The sequence below is a fragment of the Schistocerca piceifrons genome, chromosome 1 (genome assembly GCF_021461385.2).
Source record: "Schistocerca piceifrons isolate TAMUIC-IGC-003096 chromosome 1, iqSchPice1.1, whole genome shotgun sequence".
Lineage (NCBI taxonomy): Eukaryota > Metazoa > Arthropoda > Insecta > Orthoptera > Acrididae > Schistocerca > Schistocerca piceifrons.
In genome coordinates this window covers 376,923,921-376,945,979 of record NC_060138.1, presented here as the reverse complement: position 1 = coordinate 376,945,979, position 22,059 = coordinate 376,923,921, and the positions used below count along the sequence as shown (strand labels likewise).

Genomic DNA, 22,059 nt, shown 5'->3' with positions numbered 1-22,059 from the left:
CTGCCCATGGGACTTGAGTGCCACTGGCCATTGGATGTGATGTTAGAAACTAGAGTGGTATTGTTGTAAAAGTCTAAGATGAAATTGAGAGGGTGGTCAGTTGAGAAAAAGAGCAATAAGATTTCCATATTGTGAGTTGTGGTATAGTTTGTGTACCATGTTGAACATCATTTTCTTTGAGACTACTATTATGTTTGTAATTATAAAATGTATTATGTTTAGATAAGTGAAAACAGTGAGACTCGATGGCTGAGTGGGTAAGCATCAGACTTTCCGGTTTTGGTCTGCCACAAATTTTAATAGTCTTGATCAGTATACCACAAATTTTAATAGTCTTGATCAATATACATTCCAACATTATACTTTACAATTAGAGGAGGCCACTCAGCAGGAGTACTGAGTTGTTGATAGATGTGCATGAAAGGAAGTAAACTTGCTAGTCGACATAAAAGTTTTCTGGGTATGGTACTGCATCATAATGTAAAAAACTACTGCTGCTGGAGAAAAAACAGAAGAAAGCTGCTGCAATCGTGGCTGGAGCATTGGTTTTTCTCCAGCAGCAGTAGGTTTTTACATTATCACGTGGTACCATACTCAGAAAATTTTTATGTCGACTGGCTCTGACCACAGAAGCCTACGCAATTATAAAACTTGCTAGGTTTTGGATTTTACCCTTTTATGAGCTACAGTAAAATAATCTGTAAGCTAGCAAGTTTCCTTCCTTTTTTGTGTGCTTATTTACAACTCAGTCCTTTTGCTTTTTGGTGTGTGATCTCATTTAATTCTAAAGTACCATATCTACATTCTACAAGAACTTTCGCACAACTTTTACAGTCCAATACTAATCAGAAAATCAGTTTTGTTTGACTAACAACAACTTTCAGACCTAGGAAACAAACAGAAAATTTGTTTTTCTGTTTGGTAACACTATGCATGAGTCTCCAAAAGACTTTTAAAGTATATAAAATCTAAAGAAATATTAGAACATTAAATACAATGAAACAATTGTTTCACAGTAACTAGTACATGAGATTTCAAACAGAATTAACAATTGTAAAGTTATTACTATGAATAGCTTCTCACACTGTAAAAAAACTAATCAGAGCATCTCTCTTAGCATATATAACCAGAAGGAGGATGCATGTATCTGTTCACCACCACTGTAGTTTTGCAGTTACAATCAACAGTCATCACCCAAAATCACACAGCTACATATTTAAAAACAAAATGACAAAAAGTATCATTACAAAACTACTTATAAAGCTATGAAGACAATTACAAAAAGTACATAGAATTGTTAATGCCAACACAAGTGCAAAATTATAAAACTTATGTTGAGACTATATTGGAAGACACATAATTACCAGATAGTAATTAAATAAAAATCTATGATAAGGCTAAACAAAATGGTGATAATTCCAAGAAATTTAAAGGCCATATTTTGTATAAATGAATACAAATGTGGACAGTGCTTCACTTTAATGCTGAATTTATTGTTAACTGTCAGTTGTCATCTACTTTAACTGGGTGACACAAAGACAACAGTTCTGTGTTGGCAGTCTATCATGTAGAGCATATTCAAAAGTGGGCTTTTCCCGTCTATTAGTGGCATTAAAACACTATTTAAAGTAACACTATTTAAAGTAAATCATCAAAAATATTAAAGTGAAAGTATGGTATTGCCACAATTATTCTGATATGATTTTGTTATGATTTGTTTACTCATTGAAGTATGATTTATTGCAGTGTATTCATCAAGTCATAAAAAATGGTTTAAATTTCGTGAACTTGAAGATCCCAGTGGTGCATCAATTAAATGCTGTCTCAACTCACTGTAATGATTTTTGAGATGTTTCCTTTCCTTCATCTGATGCAGATTATTATCCTAATTATAGTTTTTATCTATTTCATTGAGACCACACATGGCTGCACTTTTCAAGATATGTGTCACTGAATAACATCACTACAACACTGTTCAATAATGTTGTTTCTTCTCATTGTACTCATTTTGTGTTTTGCTTTCCTGGATGTTGATAACAAACACAAATGAAATAAATGCAATAGCACAACAAACTACAAAAGCATTGGCCTCCACTGCCTGAAATTTCCTCTGTGTCCAACTTCTACCTCCTTTTTTTTTAGACACTGCTCTCATGAAAGATGATGTACAGCATGTTTGATGATATGTTGACAGTGTTTTATATGACATACAGATATTTTTTTTCCATTCAAGATACGTGAAAGGGAAAAAAGGTCTGCAAAATTAAAAGAAGATGTAACTATGATTCAGTTATGTAAAAAGCTGATCTTGTGAACAAATTTCTTAACCAGAGACCTAAAACAGTTGATGTAGGACTGACAGTGTGGGCAGGAGGTTGTAATTTGGGTTTAAAAAGGGGAAAAATACAATAAATGCTACCAGGGAATTCACTGTAAAGATAAGCTGTGCTTTAGACAAGGGTAAAAAGGTCACAGGTATTTTTTTTGATTTGACCAAATCTTTTCACTGGATAAGACATCTTCTCACCAAGTGACAGCACAAGAACACATATATAAAAAGTTGAAATTTGAAAGCTATTGGACCCAGTGGATCCTCCTGGGAGAAAGTTTGAAGGGGAGAAAGAGGGGTGAAGGAAAATTACTGGTGCAGTTTAGGAAATGGGGATAATTCAGAAAAGTTACCCAGAACCCCAGGTCAGGATGGACTTACCAGACAGAATGAGAGGGAAAGTCTGAATGTTGCTGACAACACCAGATGAAATTTAAAAACCTGAGAGCTTAAAGGCTAGGAGAGGGTAATATGCAACAGACATTACTTACTAAACATTATGCACAAGTTAATAAGAGCAGCAAGTTAAGTGTGTTGCAAGTGGTAGAGGCACTGGTTGTGGGGGAAAAAACAGGTCATAAAATAGAAGATATAGAAAACTAAAAGGAGGTGAAGAAAGGGATAGTTACTGAGAAGAAATGCTGAGACAGAAGAAATTAATGTAAATTAAGGCCAGGTGGGGGTTGAGAAATAAGGAGACATTATAATGCCGGTTCCCATCTGCAAAGTTGTGGCAAATTGGTGTCTCAGGAAAGAATCCAGGCAGCAAATCTGGTGAAACAGGCACTGAGGTCATGACTGTCATATTGTTGACCATGCTGTGCAACAGGATATTGTGTGTTGCTGCCAGTATGCGGCCCCTGTCTATGCCCATTCATCCTGACTGATAACTGGTAGTAGCCATGCCAATGTAAAAGGCTGAATAGTGTTTACATAACAGCATAACAGTGTCATATCACAGATGGCTCTTTCTTTGATCATGTATGTTTGCCAGTTACAAGGCTGGTATGTGTGGTGGTAGGAGGGTGCATAGGACAAGTCTTACAGTGGGTATGGTCACAGAGGTAGGAGCCACAGAATAAAGGAAATGAAGATAGCAGGACCACAGGGTCTGACAAGGATATTGTGGAAATTAGGAGAATGACAAAAAGCTATTCTAGGTGTGGTGGGAAAAATGTCAGACATAATGGACTTCATTTCAGGGCATGATTTTAGGAAGTCATAGCCTTGTCAAAGTAGCTAATTAAAACATCCAAAACTTGGATAATACTGAATGGCAATAGCTGTACTCCAAAGTCATTCTTTGGAAGGATAAACTGTACCAGGATTGCATTTGATTTGCCAGAAAATCTGCTTTTGAACTAGGCTGGTGGGGTAATTATGTCCAGTGCACGCTGAGGTGAGAATCATGGAGTATTGCTGTAAAGAGTCTGCATCTGAACACACTCATTTGCCTCAAATGCCAAGGCTATGTGGGAGGAAACATTTGACATGGAAAGGATGGCAACTGTCACAATGTAAGTACTGTTGTTTGTTAGTAGGTTTAATGTGAACAGAAGTTGGGAGCCGACACTCAGTGAGGATGAGGTCAACATCAAGGATAGTAGCATGGGATTCAGAACAGGATCATGTGAAATTTAATTGGCAGAATGTGTTTGGAGACTACAAGAATTGTAACTGTTCAGCCTCACCATGAGTCCATATGTCAAAGATGTCATCAAAGTATCTAAACAAAAACACGGGCTCAAGCATTATGGATTCCAGAAAAGCTGCCACCAAGCAGCACCTGAAAGGTTGGCATAGGAAGGAGCCATCCTGATTCTCATAGCTGAGACCCTGATCTACTTGTATATCTGCCCTTCAAAGGTAAAGTAGTCATTGGTAAGTATAAAGTTGATTAAGGCCCACAGGAAGGATGTCATAAATTTAGGCTTATGTGAGTCCTGGTTGAGGTAATGTTCAGCCAATACCCACCTGATTCCAAATTTATGACATCCTTCCTGCTCACCTTAATCAACTTTATACTCACCAGTGACTACTTTACCTTTGAAGGGCATATATGCAAACAAATCATCATTAACATATGTTCACATTTTATTCATCAAAAAGTTCTGCTATATTATAAAATGAATTTTCAGCCAGGCAGCTGTACAGTTTTCTTTGAAATAATTTGGAAGGCGTGGAACACACTGAGGGTGGCAATTTGTGTTATAGATTTTTACAAAGCTGACTGTGGTGAGTGGGCTGTTTTACTCATCTGTGTCTCAGAATACCCATTTTAAATTTTCCCTCTGGTGTCGTGCTGGTGCATATCTCCTCTTACATGAATTTTTTTGCAGATTTACAATTATAAGTATATTGAGTTTCTAAACAGAGGTCAGTAGTGATCTGTTGGTCCATTCTCTCCAACTTTTTTTTGTGTCTTCAGTATATCACCTATATGTGTAGAGTGGCCCCATAATAGTAGTCTGTAAGAAATATGAGACTGGAACAGTCCAAAATATATCAGTCTTAAGTAGTTAGCAGTGACTAAATCTCTCAGTTTCCACAATAGATATGTCACCATTGATATTCTTTTGCAAATTTGACTGACGTGTTCCCTCCTCACTCAATTTGGAGTCAATATGGAATCCCTAAAAATTTAGCTGTTCTAGTTCCTAATATCATTAAATAGTCCTGAAAAAGATGCTGGGTCTTGTCAGCATTACACAGTAGTTTCTTAGAAGAGAACCTTTTTACAGCAGAATTTAGTGATTCCAGTGACATTTGTTGTCATGCTGATGTGCCCTGGTGAGCTGCATGGGTCATCTGCATTGCAGAACACAGATTGCGAAACATTATGTGGAAATCATTGATGGCAATAATGAGAATGAATCGCCCAAGCACTGATCCTGTGGTACCTCTGTCTTTATCATTTTCACTAGAGAATGTCTGTTTCTCACTGCAAGATATTGTTTTCTGTGGATTAAGTATGAAGCAATTATTTTTAGTGCCGTAGTCTGTACTCCATAAAATTCAAGTTTCTCAAGCAATGCTTCATAAGGGAATACATTCAAAGGCCTTACTTAGGTCACATGGAACAGTGGAACTTTATCCTATTTTCAAAAGCAGTGATTACCTTGTTTACATTGACAAGAACTGCTCAAATGGTATTTTTTCCTCATCTGTAACAAACTATTTGTTCAAAAGGGAGGTTATTTTATTCAAAATAATCACTTAATTGATTGTATATAAGAGTTTCAAATATTTTGGAAATTGCAGTAGCTGCTGAAACTGGTCAATAATTTTGGGGGAGATTTTTGTCTCTTTTGAAATTTTTAATGACACAGGGATATCCCAGACTGAAGAGATTTGTTAAAATGTAGGCTAAAGGTTCACAGATAAAAGGAATAGTTTTCTTGACAATGTAGTTGGATAGCCAATAATTATCCATAGTTTTAGAGTTGGGGAATTATGTTATTGCTTTTATTACATCAGTGGATGTGATAACTTTCCACTGAAAGGACTGTTTCACTGGCAGCTGCTTACCAAGTAGTTCACTTGCAGATGTGTTGGTCAAGTTCATTCTGTTTCCAATTTCTTCCACTGAGGACACAAAGAACTTGTACATCTGTCTGGTTCAAGTGATACTTTCTGTTTGTGGTTATGGGAGTGTTCTTGTGTGATAATCTGCCCTGCCCACATTGCACTTGTATGGCTCAAGTTTCTATAAACCTCTCAGCTTAGCTTTATAAAAATGTATACTTCAGATACTTCATGTAATCTATATCAGCTTGTTTAGCGTCACTTTCACTGTTCTTTTTACATGCAATTTGCAATAACAACATTGTCCCCTTTTGTTTTCAAGTTCTTTAGTGTATCAGTCTGCTAACTTTGTTTTTGGCTTACATTTAAACTTAATTTTTTTTACAGGTGAACAAGTGTACCACACTTCAATATATTTGCTAAAGAATCTGTCAAACACAGTTTCAATATTAGTTTGTCCAATCTGTATTTCATACAAGAAGTCCCCATTTTATATAGTCTGTCAGCAAACAAGTTCACAAATTCATCTTTCTGACCTCTCACCCAAGTTTTCTGGTTTTTGTCATGGGTGATATTATTGGGGTGACATGACAGTTTGCTTTGTGAGGAGTAATGGTAATGGTCAGAGATACATCCATCAGCATGGCGAACAGCAAAAATCTCACTAGAGAAGTTGACAGTAATATTATCTAAGCAGGCTTCTTTATGAGTAGCACTTTTATTTGTACAGAATAAATTTAATGACCTTAAGATATTAAAAAAAGTTCTTGATACTTGCTTGTCAGAATTTGACATTTCTACACCACAGATAGCAATATTTTCTCTTCTTCCTTATTATCTTTTTTACAACAAGTTCAGAATTTTTCAAGAATGCGTCTACTGCTCATTCAGAGGCCTACAGAGATTTACAACTATCATATTCTTATCTATCAGGTTTATGCAGCTTAACTCACAGTCTGCTTCATAACGAAACTAGCTTGCATTAACTTTTGTGACTTTTAGACTATTTTTGAGAAAAATTGTAACTCCACCATTTTTTTTCTCTTTTATACATGTAATGCTGGCCATAATGTAAGGTTTTGTGTAGTACCGCTGCAGTATACACTAAGTAAGAGATCTGTTTTGCAGCAATATGTGCATTCCTTGCTTGGTAGAGGACACTCATTCATCATATCCTATCAGAAACAAGCAGAACAATGTGGCCACAGCTGGCATGGAATTCTATGCTGTACTGATCGGGAGGCACATGCAGTAGTTGTTATCAACAAAATACGGTGCATCCAAGCAGTATTGAGGGACTGGTGTTTACTGTTATAGTTTAATGTGAGCTCTATTTGCTATGTATGGAGCCACAGTGTTGGCTTTTTGTCACATCAGTGTGTTTCTATTTTTGCAAGAGCAGTCCAGTGACTTGCTCAACTTGTAAGACTTAAACAGCTGTCAAAACGTCCTCCCAAGAGGTATGTGATGCTTTCATCACCACAATGCAGATATTCTTGCTTTCAAAGGATGTGCTTACTTCATCGATTTCTTAGCCACTGGTGCCCCCAATACTTATCTTCTCACAATAAACACCTATCATCATTCCACAACCGCAATACCAGATCGGATACGTCTAGCATCTTGGCTAGTACCTTTACATACACAAAATCTTTCTCCTTGTCATTCTCCATTTCAGCCATATGACTATGGAACGCGCTCCCCTGTGATCTGCATCTTATCCAGAACCACTCAACATTCAAGAGGAACTCAAGACTTACATATTAGGGACGGTATAGCCACCATTGTTGTGCCCCTCTCATCTCTTTCTTTCTCCTCTCCATCATAGCTTCGAATTTTACCATTCTATTTCTCTTCCTCTAACCTATCTACCTCTTCTATATCTCTTCCACCCCATTCTATCATATTATGTCTCTGCTTGATGAGAATAACTCACAAGCTGCAAGAATATAATGAGAAAATTCCCAACTAGCAATAGGACTGACATTCATAAAGAAAAATATGTTTACTTTCATATACATAGTCATTACTATTATTATATTATTATTATTCTTCTTGATTGTTATAATTATTTTTTGATTGTTATAATTATCATTGTACTACTTTTATAATGTCTATTTTTTTTCTTTAACATTAATACTGTATAACATGTTATATGTCCTTAATGTTCTGTAGAAACTGAAATTTGTTGAATCTGAGTATACCTGATTAGGTGTAAGAGAGGGCCTGAAGGCCCTAATCTTGCCAGTTAAAATAAATGCATAAATAAATAATAACTATGTCTCTAGTTGTGAAACCCATGTCTAATTAGCATCCACAAATTTACAGTGATGACTAAGACTGTAGAGAGTCTATGTGACTGCATTGGTTGCCTGCACCAGCTGCTGCAAGACCACTTGGGATAATTTCAGTATATAACACTTCATAAAGTAATGATTACCTTCTTTATAGAATCATGAAAGAAGATTTTGTGTGTATGTGTGTGTTGTGTGTGTGTGTGTGTGTGTGTGTGTGTGTGTGTGTGTGTGTGTGTGTGTGTGTACGCAGATGTATCTCATCCACAAAAAGCAGTTACAGTAAATAATTAAATTTACCATTACATGCATGTTACCCATACAATATACAGACAACACATTAAAATTGTAAAAAAATGGAATCGGGTTTGACCAAATAATTTACATTATTTAACAAACACAGTATGTCTAGAAAAGACTACTAGAGAAAAATTAATGCTGCAATTCAGAAGATGTTACCTAGAAAGCACAGAAATGATGCTGAAGGTGTGACAAATACAGGCCATAGTTTAATTAAATAGGATAAATACTACTAGAGATGAAATCAGTGTCACTGATGAGTGCTGAGACAACATAAGCTGTAGCTTCCCATTATGTTATTTCTGTTTCTTTTGAATTTAAAACTGAAACAGTACTGATTACTTCTGGTGTCATTCCTACTGTTAATGGAAGGATTGATGTGACATGTTCATTGCCAATTGAATTTATCATGCAGAATATAGAAGTCATAAACATTTTTGCCACAAACATAATGGCTATGTTATGAAAAGAATAGAGATTTTGAGTCGCAGACAGGCACAACAAAAAATTGCTAAGCATTTGAGATTTTGGCCAAAAGATCTTCTAAAGCAGACAATGTGTGCACATACCTCCCCTCCCGCTCCCCCCCCCCCCCCCCCCCCCACACACACACACACATTCATGCAATCAATCATAACTCACACACATGACTACTCATACTATCATTTTCATAATGTTGTCATATATATAAATGTGATATATTTATAATATTTTCTAGGTGCAGAGAATACATGTGAAAGTCATACACAAACATTTTGATAGCCAGCTGCAAAGGAAATGCAAATAATTTGGGAGTGAAGGAAGCAACTCACCGAACATCAGAAATTTTGAGTCATCAACAGGCACACAAAGATAATGAAAACTTTGCTAAATTTTGGGTGAATTCTTTAATGAGCTATTTTGTGCGTGTTGGGAGGGAGGGAGGGGGTGTGACACATGCAGCTACATTGCCCCCTCCCCCACCCACAACCTCCTCCTGTGCAGCTACATTGCTCTCTCTGTAGCTATAGTGTAGTAGTGATTTTTGTACGATAACAGGAGATGTCTTTGCTACAAGTGGCATCTGTTGCAGAAATAGAACATACAGCTGTTATTCTGTAATTGTCTGTTCTTACACATCACTCCAAACTGTGTTTGTAAATAAGTAAGTTAGCATTATATGCAATAATCATCCATCTTTTGCAAGTAAACACTTTTCTGTGTCGTAGCACACAATCACAGCATGATATGTCCTTGTGTTTATTGTCCTTGACTCATTCTGTTCATGAAAGTTCCTTCTTTGATGAGGTTAATGGAATGCATGATAAAATGTTTCTATAAGTGTAACAGATTTCTGCATATTTTTAGGATATTCAGTTATTTTATTCATATGTAATTTGTTGATTGCTCATTACCGAAAAAACAATAATCTGAATGCTGTTCTTTTATTGGGCATACAGGCACAACAGTGTTGGGTGCAATTGATCCATTGAACTCTATTGCTGATTTGTGTGCAAAACATTCTCTGTGGATGCATGTAGATGCTGCTTGGGGTGGAGGAATACTTTTTTCTCGCAAATATTGTTCAAAACTGAATGGAATAAACAGGTACATCACTTTTATGCACTATTGTTTAAAGATATGCCACAAATAATTGTCAAGAAAGTGCACGCTTCATATGTTAAAAACTCTGACATTCAACGATATGAATATAATAGAGGGAAACGTTCCACATGGGAAAAATATATCTAAAAATAAAGATGCTGTTACTTACCAAACGAAAGCATTGGTATGTTGATAGGAGACAATAAAAAACACACAAACACACACACAAATTTCAAGCTTTCGTAACCCAAGGTTGCTTCGTCAGGAAAGAGGGAAAGGAGAGGGAAAGACGAAAGGATGTGGGTTTTAAGGGAGAGGGTAAGGAGTCATTCCAACCCCGGGAGCGGAAAGACTTACCTTAGGGGGAAAAAGGGACAGGTATACACTCACTCACTCACTCACACACACACACACACACACACACACACACACACACACACACACACATCTGCACATTTACAGACACAAGCAGACATTGTAAAGGCAAAGAGTTTCTTTGCCTTTACAATGTCTGCTTGTGTCTGTATGTGTGTGTGTGTGTGTGTGTGTGTGTGTGTGTGTGTGTGTGTGTGTGTGTGTGTGTGTGTGCGAGTGTATACCTGCCCTTGAAAGCTTGAAATTTGTGTGTGTGTTTGTGTGTTTTTTATTGTCTCCTATCAACATACCAACACTTTCGTTTTTAGATATAAACTCTGACATTCTTAATTTCTGAAAACAAATTAAAAGCTTTTAATGAATATAGAATTCTGTGGCCAGAGTCAGCTTCTGCAAATTCTTTGTGGTTTGTAACTGCATCATGATGTGAAATGAATTGACATTTTGACCAGTATTTCAAGTAGCTTGCATCATGTGATTGTCCACTGGTACACAACATGCTATAGAGAAACAGCTTGTAATACTGACCAATATTTTAGTTCATTTTATAACATGAGAAGATCAGAAATCCAGAAGATTTCCATGGAAGCTTTTTTGTATTGTCAATTCCAGACTGCCAATAACTTTGCATCAGATTTATTTATTATATAATTTGGAAATCAGTGAATGTTTCATTTGTAGTGTCGATGGTGGTGTTGATGGTGGTGGTGGTGGTAGTAGTAGTAATACTAGCAGTGGTAGTAATAGTATTAGTAGTAGTAGCAATAATAGTATTAGTGATGCATTTAATTGTCATTTAACATTCTAGAATATGATATTAGACATGCAAAGTTACACAGAAACATATAAGCATATTATAAGTATAAATAAACTACTTGCTTTCAAAACACATACAGATATATATCTATATCATCTTACTCACACCATTCAACCAAGATCTGCCTTTGTGAGCCTAGCTTCAGCTGTCTAAAATGTACTTCAGTTACTGGAAAAAAGATAAAATTAGCTGGATAAAACTAATTTAAGTAGTATATATTATTTTTGCTTACATATGTACTTAACTTCATAATGACGTTCCTGTTGGAAAAATATCCTCTCTGATAAATTGTTTCTAAATTGTGTTTTACACTGTATAAACATGATGAAGTTAAGTAATTTTTAAATTTATTTCTAAATGTATTTGTTTTCTAGATTTCTTTCATATGTGATGTTTTCTTTTACAACTAGTTTTCTAAATTTATCTGTGTCTCAAGGTCAAGTTTTTAATCCACCTGACAGCCTTCTTCTATAGCTTCACAAACCGTTCTCTTGGTATAAGGGCTTCATTTACCTATATCATGATGCAGTGTAATTATGTTATGATGAAATAGGTCTTAGCCTAATGTTAAAAATTTGGTGTTACTGTCTCGTTTTTTCCTCATTAGGAATATGCTGCTGTTTACTTTGGAACAAATTTTATTGATATGATAGTCCAAACTCATTTACCTATCAGTTCTAACTTACTTTAATTATACTTATTATACTTTTTATAATTAGGCCCAGAGGACTGCATGACATCACAGTGCAGGCTCTCCATCTGCTTTTATCTCCTGCTATCTGTCTCCAGTTCTCCACACCCCACAGCTGTAGCAAGTCTCGTCTTACTCCATCCATCCACCCATCCATCTCTTCCTAGGTCTTCTAACAGCCACAAATTTATAGTTCTCTACTTTTAGAATTGAGTCTCCAATCTTAAGACAAATTTTGTTTGGCTGCAGTGATCCATTTCCATGTATCTGCTTGTATGTGTTATTGTTTGTCCTTAGAAACTGTTTCACTGAGACATTTATTTGCTTTTTTTGTTAACAATGCTTACTGCTTCAGAAAAAAGTCTCAGTTGTGAAATTATGTAATGTTGATGATGTGTTTCACTCTTTTGGGGCATCATCAGATTGTCTACAAAAACAAGAAACCAATAAGCACTGTAAGAGCCACACTTGGCACAGTGTCTGTGTTGGCAGGCATGCAAACAGTACGATGACAAATTGAGATACAGGTGACACGTACAGTGCAACAAGAAGTACCCAGGTGGTGCACATGACTGGCTTAAGACACATTTTTGAAAAACAAAAGTGCATAAAACTAATAATGAAATGCAAAACAATGCAGACACATAAAACCCAAAAATTAAATAAAAACACAAAGAATAGGATAAATCATTATATGAAAAACAACAAATCAAAATATATCATTAAAACTCTGTCAGCTGAAGTAAAACAATTAAATTTTGGAGTACATTCATAGTGTATGCATTCTGAATCAATAAATCTCCAAGATACCAGGATTGGGGGCAGTCTTAAGCATCACAAACAAGAGACAAAAGTATTCTTAGTGATTAAAATAAAGAAACATAAGTTATAAAATGTAAATAGGTTAAGTCATCTACAGTAAAAAAAGCTGTTAAAAAGTCTCCTTCAAAACATAGTTCACCCAACTTCACAACAAAAACCAACAAATTGAGAGTGATGCTGTGGACATAAAATAATCATTGCAGCAACATTCAGAACACTGATGTTTCATGATGCATGGATTTTATATCTGGTTACTGCGGTGTCTGTTTTACATTATATATGGTTTTATGACTAATATGTGATGTATCCAGCTACTTTTACATAAGTTTTTATTACTTTTAGTTCATGTTGTCTGCATAGCTATGCAAGATAGGACCATGCCATTTTCCTCAATTTGTATCTAACTGATGCATTTCTTGTGTTTGTAAACAATCTGATGATGTCCCAAAAGGGTTAAATGCATCATTGACATTAAATAATTTTGCGACCGAGACTGTTTTTGTTCTGAAACACTTTTAAACCAGTTGCTGTAACAGCCTGACATGATGAAATGGGAAAATTTTTAAACTTGCAGTTACTAGTCTTCCATTGCTCCTGTACTTACTGTAATGTCCACTGTGTTTGATGTCTTGTTGAGTGGCAGTTGGGAGCAGGTCATGGTAAGGATGCCGAGGACCACCACCCAAGGATATGGGTGAGTAGGCTCTTAGTGAATGCGTGCCTGTCTGCAGCACAGCTGTATTAAACAATCGAACATTTATTGTTCAGTAATACATAGATAAGCAACAGCATACCCAACTGCAGCAAGACAGGAGCAGTGCACACCCTGCCTGGAGGGCACTGACACCAGTGGTCAGCCAATGTGGACACTGCTGTGGTGACAAGGGGTGTCAAAAGGCTGCTGAGGTAGCAAGATGGCCGGCCATCAACTGCATTATCAGTGGCAGCTGGAAGCTTTGCATGCAGTCTGTGGAGTTGCACTGAGTCATGCTGTGGCCACTGGGCAGTAGAGTGGCCAGCAGCAGTGCAGTCCATCCATAAGAGCAGGTGGTGTGCAGCTGAGACTGTGCCGCCCACGATGTTAGAAGAGTGGCTGCACAACCCTGGATGGGAACCAGAGACCTGCAGTACAGAAGGTGGCAGCAGTTGTAGTAGGGCTCCCAAGTAATCCACTGATCAAAGACATCTATGTCTTCCCCATCAGATATTCATGAATGGCAGTCCTGTGTATATCAGTCTCTATGTTCCCAGGATGGAACTTGCTGTTCCGTAGAAGCTAGACAGCTAGAGGAGATGATAGTAATCCATCTTAGGTCCTTCCTTCAGGCTAGTTGGCTGCTGACTAACATAATTCCATTGAAAAATGAGCAATATTTGTATGAGATTGGCCTGTGCTTGTTGTGCTGCTGTACTGTTTTCTTCACAATAACACATAACTTTGCTATAGCCTGGATATGGCAAAATCAAGCCATTTGAGTCACAACTGCTCCATATTTTTGCTGCATCCATACTTTTGCAGTCACCACAGATGCCTACTACAGTGGCAATTCTGCAGACAGACCAGTGATGCGGGTTGTGGACTTTGCTGCAAAGTCTGGCCAACGAAGTGTGTTTACCAGCAAGTACCACATTTGACAACAAACACATAGGTATAGCCATCATCCATTAGAGGGCATCAACCAGCAGCAGAGGAAGGGGGCATGATGATCAGTGAACTATTTTCTGGTGATAATGTGTGTGCAAATAGTCCCAGAAATATCCTTCTAACCCAGGCTAGATAAGCCAGTGCCTGGCCATTCAGCAGGCAGTTCTCAACTCCCTGAGTGCAGAGAAGATCAGCCGGTCCAGTGGTGTGCCATCTTGACCATCTTCTCTTCCGCAGTGATTGTGATACGTCATTTCTGTCGTGTTATGCTGTCTACCAGCTGCTAACAGCTGACTTTGACGTGGAACAGGTGTACAGGTATAGAGTTGTACAGCTATAGAGTCGAAGGGAACTCTGATTGTAGGGACTCATAGTTATTTACTTTATCCAGAATAGGGATCCTTATTATTTTGTTGTTTTTGAAGAGTGTGTTACTGTTGGTGGTGTATTGTAGTTTCCTTAATAAATAAGTTGGCAAAATGAGTTGGTTCTTGCTCTGTAGATTTAGCAGTGGTGACAAGTTTGTTCAAATTCCTGTGTTGTTCCATTGTTTGTTGACATGGCTGAAGGTTTTCCAGGTTTAGATGTGCCATCAGCTCATGTCCTTGCACTGTTGTATCATGTTGAACACTCAAATGAACTTCTGATTCAGTGTCTGCAGGCTGTGACTAGTGTTCCTCTGGGAGTTCCAGCATTGGCTGCTCCTGCAGTGTTCCCACCATTTAATAAGTCTATTGGACCATGGAGTAATTATGCAGCTTTGCTGGAACAACATTTCCTTGCCCATGGAATCATCAACACCAGCCAGCATCATACATTTTTTCTTGTATATGTGGGTCCTGACATTTATCGCTTACTGCAGCAGTTGCATCCGGAGGTAGAACCCCATGTTCCCCCTTATGAACAGCTGACTACCAGTTTAGCAGTGTATTTTGATGTTCAGGTAAACGTTGTGGCAGCTCACCACAAGTTCTTCAGCTCTCAGAAACTTCCATCACAGTCTTACAGGGAATGAATCACTTGCCTTCAGGGGCTTTCCCAGAACTGCAGATTCTCTTGTGTCAACCCGGGCTGTAAGCAGTCATATGGTTCAGTCCTCATTCTTGAAATGATTCTGGTCCATGCTCCTGATGATGCCATGTGAACAGATTTGTTGAATCTGGAGGATCCCTCCTTGGACACCTATCTGTCACTCATTCATGCCCATTAACAGTCTTCCCATTCATTTGTGTTGCTCCATCCCTCACCACAGATCCTTGCTGCACGGCAGCCCTGTCATCACTCGGAACCATGGTCACTGGAGCTGTGGCCATGCTGACAGCCAGTGGCGGGTGCCTCCCCCCCCCCCCCCCCCTTCTGCCTCCTCCTCCAGACCAGTTTACAGATTCTCAGGCTCAGCAACATCAGAGGTTGCTCTTCTGTCATCAGTGCTTTGTTACACACCAGCACTGTGATTGTCATTTCTGGTGGGTGGTCTGTTCTGCCAGTGGGATGAAGGGTCATTGGCTAACCTTTGCCACTCCTCTTCATCAGTGGAGGTGGACCTCATAACATTGGATGCTCTGGACTCAATCTTGGAGGATTCTGACCAGGTACCAACCGTATCCTTTGTCAAGATGGTCCTCCTACACGTGGAGGGATCCATTGCTCTGGTGGTCCAGATCAATGGGACTCCCCTCTGTTTCCTGTTGGTCACAGGGTCCTTGGCTACTATTACTGATGGCAGCTCTCACTGCCGCTTGGGTACTCCGATGCTCCACCCATTCCTGATCCCCTTGAAGAGCAATAGTCATGACATTATCCATGTGCAGGGATGGTACCTGGTGCAGGTGCAGTATCTCTCCCTTGATGTAACTGCTAGAGTTTTGGTCTTGGCCGCCCCCACAGCCAATAATCTGTTGGGGATGGATCTTTTTCATTCTCTTGGCATTGAGATCCATGATTCAGCCCTGGTGGTACAGTGTCCCCTGATGCTCTTTTACAGGAGCTTTTTGATTCCTTCCCTGACATCTTCTCTGATTCTTCTCTGGGTGTGTCCAGTTTCGAAGCACACATAGAACTACTTCCCTCATGGTTCCAAAGTTTCACAAGGGTCATCCAGTGCCTTTGTTGCTGTGGGATGCCCTACACAAGGAACTGAGTTGCCTCAATGAGGCTGGCATTCTGACACCATTTCACCCCAGTTGCTGAGCTTTGTTCGTTGTCATCCTCAAAAAACCGAATGGGTCCCTCCGGGTATGTGGCGATTTTAAGGCCACCGTCAATGCCCAATATGTCATTGACTCTCACCCTATCCCAAAGGTTGATGATATTCTGTCCAAGTTGGTGGGTGGCAAGATCTTCGCCAAGGTTGATCTTAGGGATGCATACCTCCAGCTGCCAGTCAATGCTCCCTCTCAAGAGGTCCTCATCATCAATACTCCCTTTGGGCTCTTCCGGTACAACCACCTGCCCTATCTTTGGGATAGCCAACATTCCAAACATCTTTAAACGATTTCTGAAATCTCTGACTAAGGAGGTGCCCGGCACTGCCAATTACTTAGATGACATCTTAGTCACAGGGATCTCAGCCACAGACTTATCACGGAATCTTGGGCTATATTTTGAGGTTCTGCAAGCTGCAGGGTTGTGTTGTATCAGGGCCAAATGCCATTTTATGTGCCACAAGTGACCTATCTCGGCCGTGTCTTGAGCGCTACAGGCATTCACTCAATGCCGCATTACCTCGAGGCCATTCAGCGGCTCCTGACACTGACAACCATCTCCTAGCTCAAATCCATCTTAGGTCAACTCAATTATTATCGGCGTTTCATCCCACATGCTGTGGCTCTGGCAGAGCCTCTACAATGCCTGCTTCATAAGAATATTCCATGAACCTGATCACCGGGATTTGATTGGGCTTTCCGTCATCTCAAATCTGCTCTTCTTGCTCCACCATGCCTCATCCTATATAACCCCGCCAAGCCTCTTATTTTGGCCACTGATGCATTGGATTATGGGCTGGGACTGTGTTGTCTCATATTGATGATGGTGCTGAGTCCTCAGTGGCTTTCCCCTTGAAAATCCTGTCACATGCACAGAGCAACTATAGCCAAGTTGAGATGAAAGCCAGCCATCATATATGGATTCAAGAAGTTCCACGACTTCATCTACAGCTGCTGGGTCACACTCTACATGGACCACATGCCCTTGTTCTCTGTGTTCGGCGCCACATCTGCCATCCCTACCCAGACTGCACACCACCTGCAGCACTGGGTGTTGTTCCTTGCAGGGTACACCTACCACAGCCGTTACTGGGCCACAGCCCTCCATGCCAATGCTGATCTTCTTTCTCGACTTTCTGTGGGCATGGATTCTGACTTCGATTCTTATCCAGTTGCTTGTTTTCATCTGGATGACATGGCTGCCTCCACCATCACCACATTGCCACTGAATGCCTGACTCATTGCACAGCACATGGCCTTGGACCCAGTTCTCCAGACGGTTCTGCACTATGTTCAACTCAGGTGGCCCTCTGATTGTTGACAAGTGTCAGGCCAGGAGGTTCAGGCTTACTGGCCTTGTTGCAATGACTTGTCCATACATGACAGGATTCTTCTCTTAGGGCACACTGATCGTTGGCTTGTCATGATACCGTCCTCCCTCCATCAGTGGGTCCTCATGTCCTACATGTTGGGCACTGAGGGATCATACCGACAAAGCACCTTGCCCGCCAACATGTCTACTGCTGGGGAATGGACAGTGACATCACCTGCATGGTGGGTTCCTGCTCCTCCTGTCAGCATCAGCAGTCGGGGATACCACAACCCCTGCTTCCGTGGCCTACAATCACCGCCCCGTGCTCCCAGCACCATCTGGATTTTGTGGGTCCATTCCAAGGATCCTACTGACTCCTTTTCGTGGACGCCAGCAGTCATTTCCCATACATTGCATGCATGTCCTTGATGACTGCCACCCGCACCATTCAATTCCTCTCTCACATTATCGCCATTGAGGGTCTGCCGGAGGTGATTGTAATGGACAATGGCCCGCAGTTCACATCAGCAGAGTTTACTTCCTTCTGTGCTACATTGAGCAGTCAGCTGCTCCATACGGCGCCATTCCATCCTGCCTCCAATGGGTTGGCTGAAAGGTTTGTCCACACATTTAAATTGCAGATGGCCAAACTGTGTCAGCATCAGTCCCTTACAGCTGCCCTCGACCTCCTCCTGTCTACTTATCATTTTTCTGGTCATGATGGGTCATTCTAGCAGAGAAGTTGCACAGCTGCCCTCATCAGACACCCTAGTCACTGCTGTCTCCTGCTTCCCCTCATCCGGCTGCTCCAATCTCAGCGTGGCTGCAGTTTTCTCCTCAGGATCCAGCCTGAGCATTGGTGTTTCCCAAGTGCCGCCCCTGCTGAGTTCCTGCCACAGTCTCCACACTTCTCAGCTGCATCATGGAAACTGTCACCCTCACTGATGGATCCCTCTGTTGGAAGCACTTTGACCAACTGCGACACCATCGTGGGCTGGACCCAGCACTGCCATCGTCTCTGACGCTGCACCTTTAGTCAGATCTTCTGGGAGGCTGGCGGCTCATTGGACATCCCTTTGCTGCCACCACTGTTACAGCTGCTGTAACTGCATCTGCCACTGTTGCAGCCACTGCCGGCTTTCACAGAGTCCCCGTGGGCAGGACCCCACCGATGGTATGGATGTTGATGAGGGTCCCCCTGCCACCAGCACCTCCACCACCACCCATGGAGGAACTGCTGACCACAGATGTTAAGTCCCATAGTGCTCAGAGCCAACCACCCATGGTCTCATTCCACCAGCACCAGCAGAGCCTGGGACCAATTTCAAGATGTGCCTTCGCCTTACCCCTGGGAAAGGGAGGGGGGGGGGGGGGGGGGAGGACAAACACATATTGTATGGCCAACATTCATGAGAGCATCAACCAGCAGCAGAGGAAGGGGGCGTGATGATCAATGAACTATTTTCTGAATGAGATTTTCACTCTGCAGCAGAGTGTGCATGATATGAAACTTGCTGGCAGATTAAACCTGTGTGCCAGACCGAGACTCGAACTTGGGACCTGGCAGAATTAAAGCTGTGAGGGGAGGTTGTGAGTCATGCCTAGATAGCTCAGTCAGTAGAGCACTTGCCTGGAAGGGCATAAGTCCTGAGTTCGAATCTCGGTCCGGCACACAGTTTTAATCTGCAAGGAAGTTTCATATCGGTGCACACTCCAGTGCAGAGTGAAAATCTCATTCTGGAAACATCCCCAGGCTGTGGCTAAGCCTTGTCTCTGCAGTGTCCTTTCTTCCAGGATGCTAGTTCTGCAAGATTCGTAGAAGAGCTTCTGTGATGTCTGGAAGGTAGGAGATGAGGTACTGGTGGAGTTAAAGCTGTGAGGATGGGTCATGAGTCATGCTTGGGTAGTTCAGTCAGTAGAGCACTTGCTCACGAAAGGCAAGGGTCTCAAGTTCGAGTATTGGTCTGGCACACGGTTTTAATCTACCAGGAAGTTTCAAAATATTTTCTGGCAATCACCTGGGGCTAGATAAGCTGGCATCTGGCCATTCAGCAAGCAGTTCTTGACTTGCCGAGTGAATTGGTAGTTGTTTACTTGATCCACAGAAGGAATCCTTATTGTTTTCTTGATTTTTAAGAGTGTGTTACTGTCAGTGGTTTATTGCAGTTTCCTTAATAAGTAAGTTGGCTAAGCAAGTTGGTTCTTGCTCTATAGACTTAGCACATAGTTTGGTGCCTTGGACTGCCCAACTCAACTACAGGGTGAGGTAACCAGCTTGATGATGATGATAATGTTAGGTTTGTGAGGCACCCAACTGCACGGCCATCAGTGTCCCTTCATATTCCCAATCCATACACAGATCTAACTAGCCAGTTTAATGAATGATGATGGAATGGTGAGTACAACACAAGCACCCAGTCCCCAGCAGAGAAAATCCCAATCTGGACAGGAATCAAAACCAGGACCCTGTGATTCACAGATAGGTAACCAGCTTGCGGTTCACCCATAACACTGTGGTAGCAGCAATCAAACTTTGTTGAAATTTCACTCAGCTGTTATGGGTACTTCCCTCTGCTTCTTGTACTTGCAAGAAATGTGTCTGAATTTTTTATTTGACTGTGCCAAATTTATTATTTTGTGCCACAACATTTCTGTGACTGAAGTGCCAGTTGCTTAAATTATTTAGTTGTCGTCTATTACTGAGGGCATGCCAGTTACACAGAGAATAAAGAGAAATGATCTTAACACAAATCTCCTAGGACATATTACTTTACAAGCAAAAAATTTATTTACAGTCTTTAACTTCCACATATTTTATGCTTTTTTCCATACTTTTTTTGGTTTTCAACAAGAGACTATATTACATCAGCAGTTTTAATCTTTACACCATAGCAAATAGATTTTCATGTAATTTTTTTTCCTTTGGAAAACACAGTTGGATGTTTTTGAAATCTCAAAAAACAATTAACAGAATTTTCTTCACTCATCAGGTGCTTCTAGTTCACTTGTGGAGATTGTGTGGGCAATGGAAAACCACTTTAGGAATGGTGAAAAATGTACTGGGTATGATGTCCTTCATTTCAGGGCATGATGACGTGTAATCAAAGTCCTGATTAAGGATGTGGTTCGGTTGCTCCAGTCTGGGGTGGTACTGGATGATGAAGGGGGCATTTCCTTGTAGCTGATTCTTGGGGGGTAGTGGAGTATTGGGGATGAGTGAGGAAATGGTAAGGGACATCTGTGTGTGGACTAAGTCTGGCAGATAGTGCCTGTTTCTGAAGGTCATACTGAGATCCGCAGTATACTGGGCAAGGGAATTCTAGTCACTACAGATATAGCATCCATGGTTGGCCAGGAAATATGGGAGGGATTTTTTCATGTGGAAGAGATGATAGCTGTTGAAATGCAGGTTCTGTTGATGGTTGATGGGTTTAATGTGGACAGAGGTGTGGATGGTGCCATCAGAGAAGAAGAGGTCAACATGCATGAAGGTGGGACACTGGGTTGAGAAAGACCAGCTGGAGTGGATGGGAGAGAAGGTATTGAGATTGTGAAGGAATGAGTATAGGGTGTGTTGGCCCTGAGAGTGGATCATGAAGATGTCATTAATGAACCTGGTGCAGAATAGGGGTCTTGCATTTTGGGAGGCTAGGAAGGGCTCCTCTAGATGACTCATAACCAGTTTGGCACAGGAAGGTGCAATGCAGGTCCTCATGGCCATGCCAAGACTGCAGTCTCAGGCGACTGAAACCACTCCAACAGTTGCCTGTGATGCTGTCGTGTTTGTGAGTTTCGGTTGCTTAAGAGAGAGAGAGAGTGTGTGTGTGTGTGTGTGTGTGTGTGTGTGTGTGTCTATTGTTGACAAAAGCCTTAATGGCCAAAAGCTATAATTATGAGTAATTTCTTTGTGCCTATCTGTGACTCAGCATCTCCGTTATATGGTGAGTAGCAACTTTCCTTCTCATAATATTCAATAACCAATGAACGGGTAGCATTCTATGAGTCAGAGCATGGAACGTCAGAAGCTTCAACATGATAGGGAAGCTAGAACTTCTGAAAAGGGAAATGCCAAAGCTCAATCTAGATACAGTGGGGGTCAGGGAATTGAAATGGAAAGAAGACAAGGATTACTGATCATATTAGTACAGGATAATATTGACA

At 40.5% G+C, this 22,059-nt stretch overlaps 1 protein-coding gene across 1 annotated transcript in view; it reads left to right on the top strand.

Moving 5' to 3' along the window:
* The window catches only part of LOC124795826 (cysteine sulfinic acid decarboxylase-like), a 97,797-nt gene that overhangs the window by 62,263 nt on the left and 13,475 nt on the right, over positions 1-22,059 (top strand). The window contains exon 4 of the mRNA XM_047259912.1: positions 9,888-10,035. Within this exon, the coding sequence (XP_047115868.1) occupies positions 9,888-10,035 (148 nt within the window). The remainder of the gene's footprint in view (positions 1-9,887; positions 10,036-22,059) is intronic.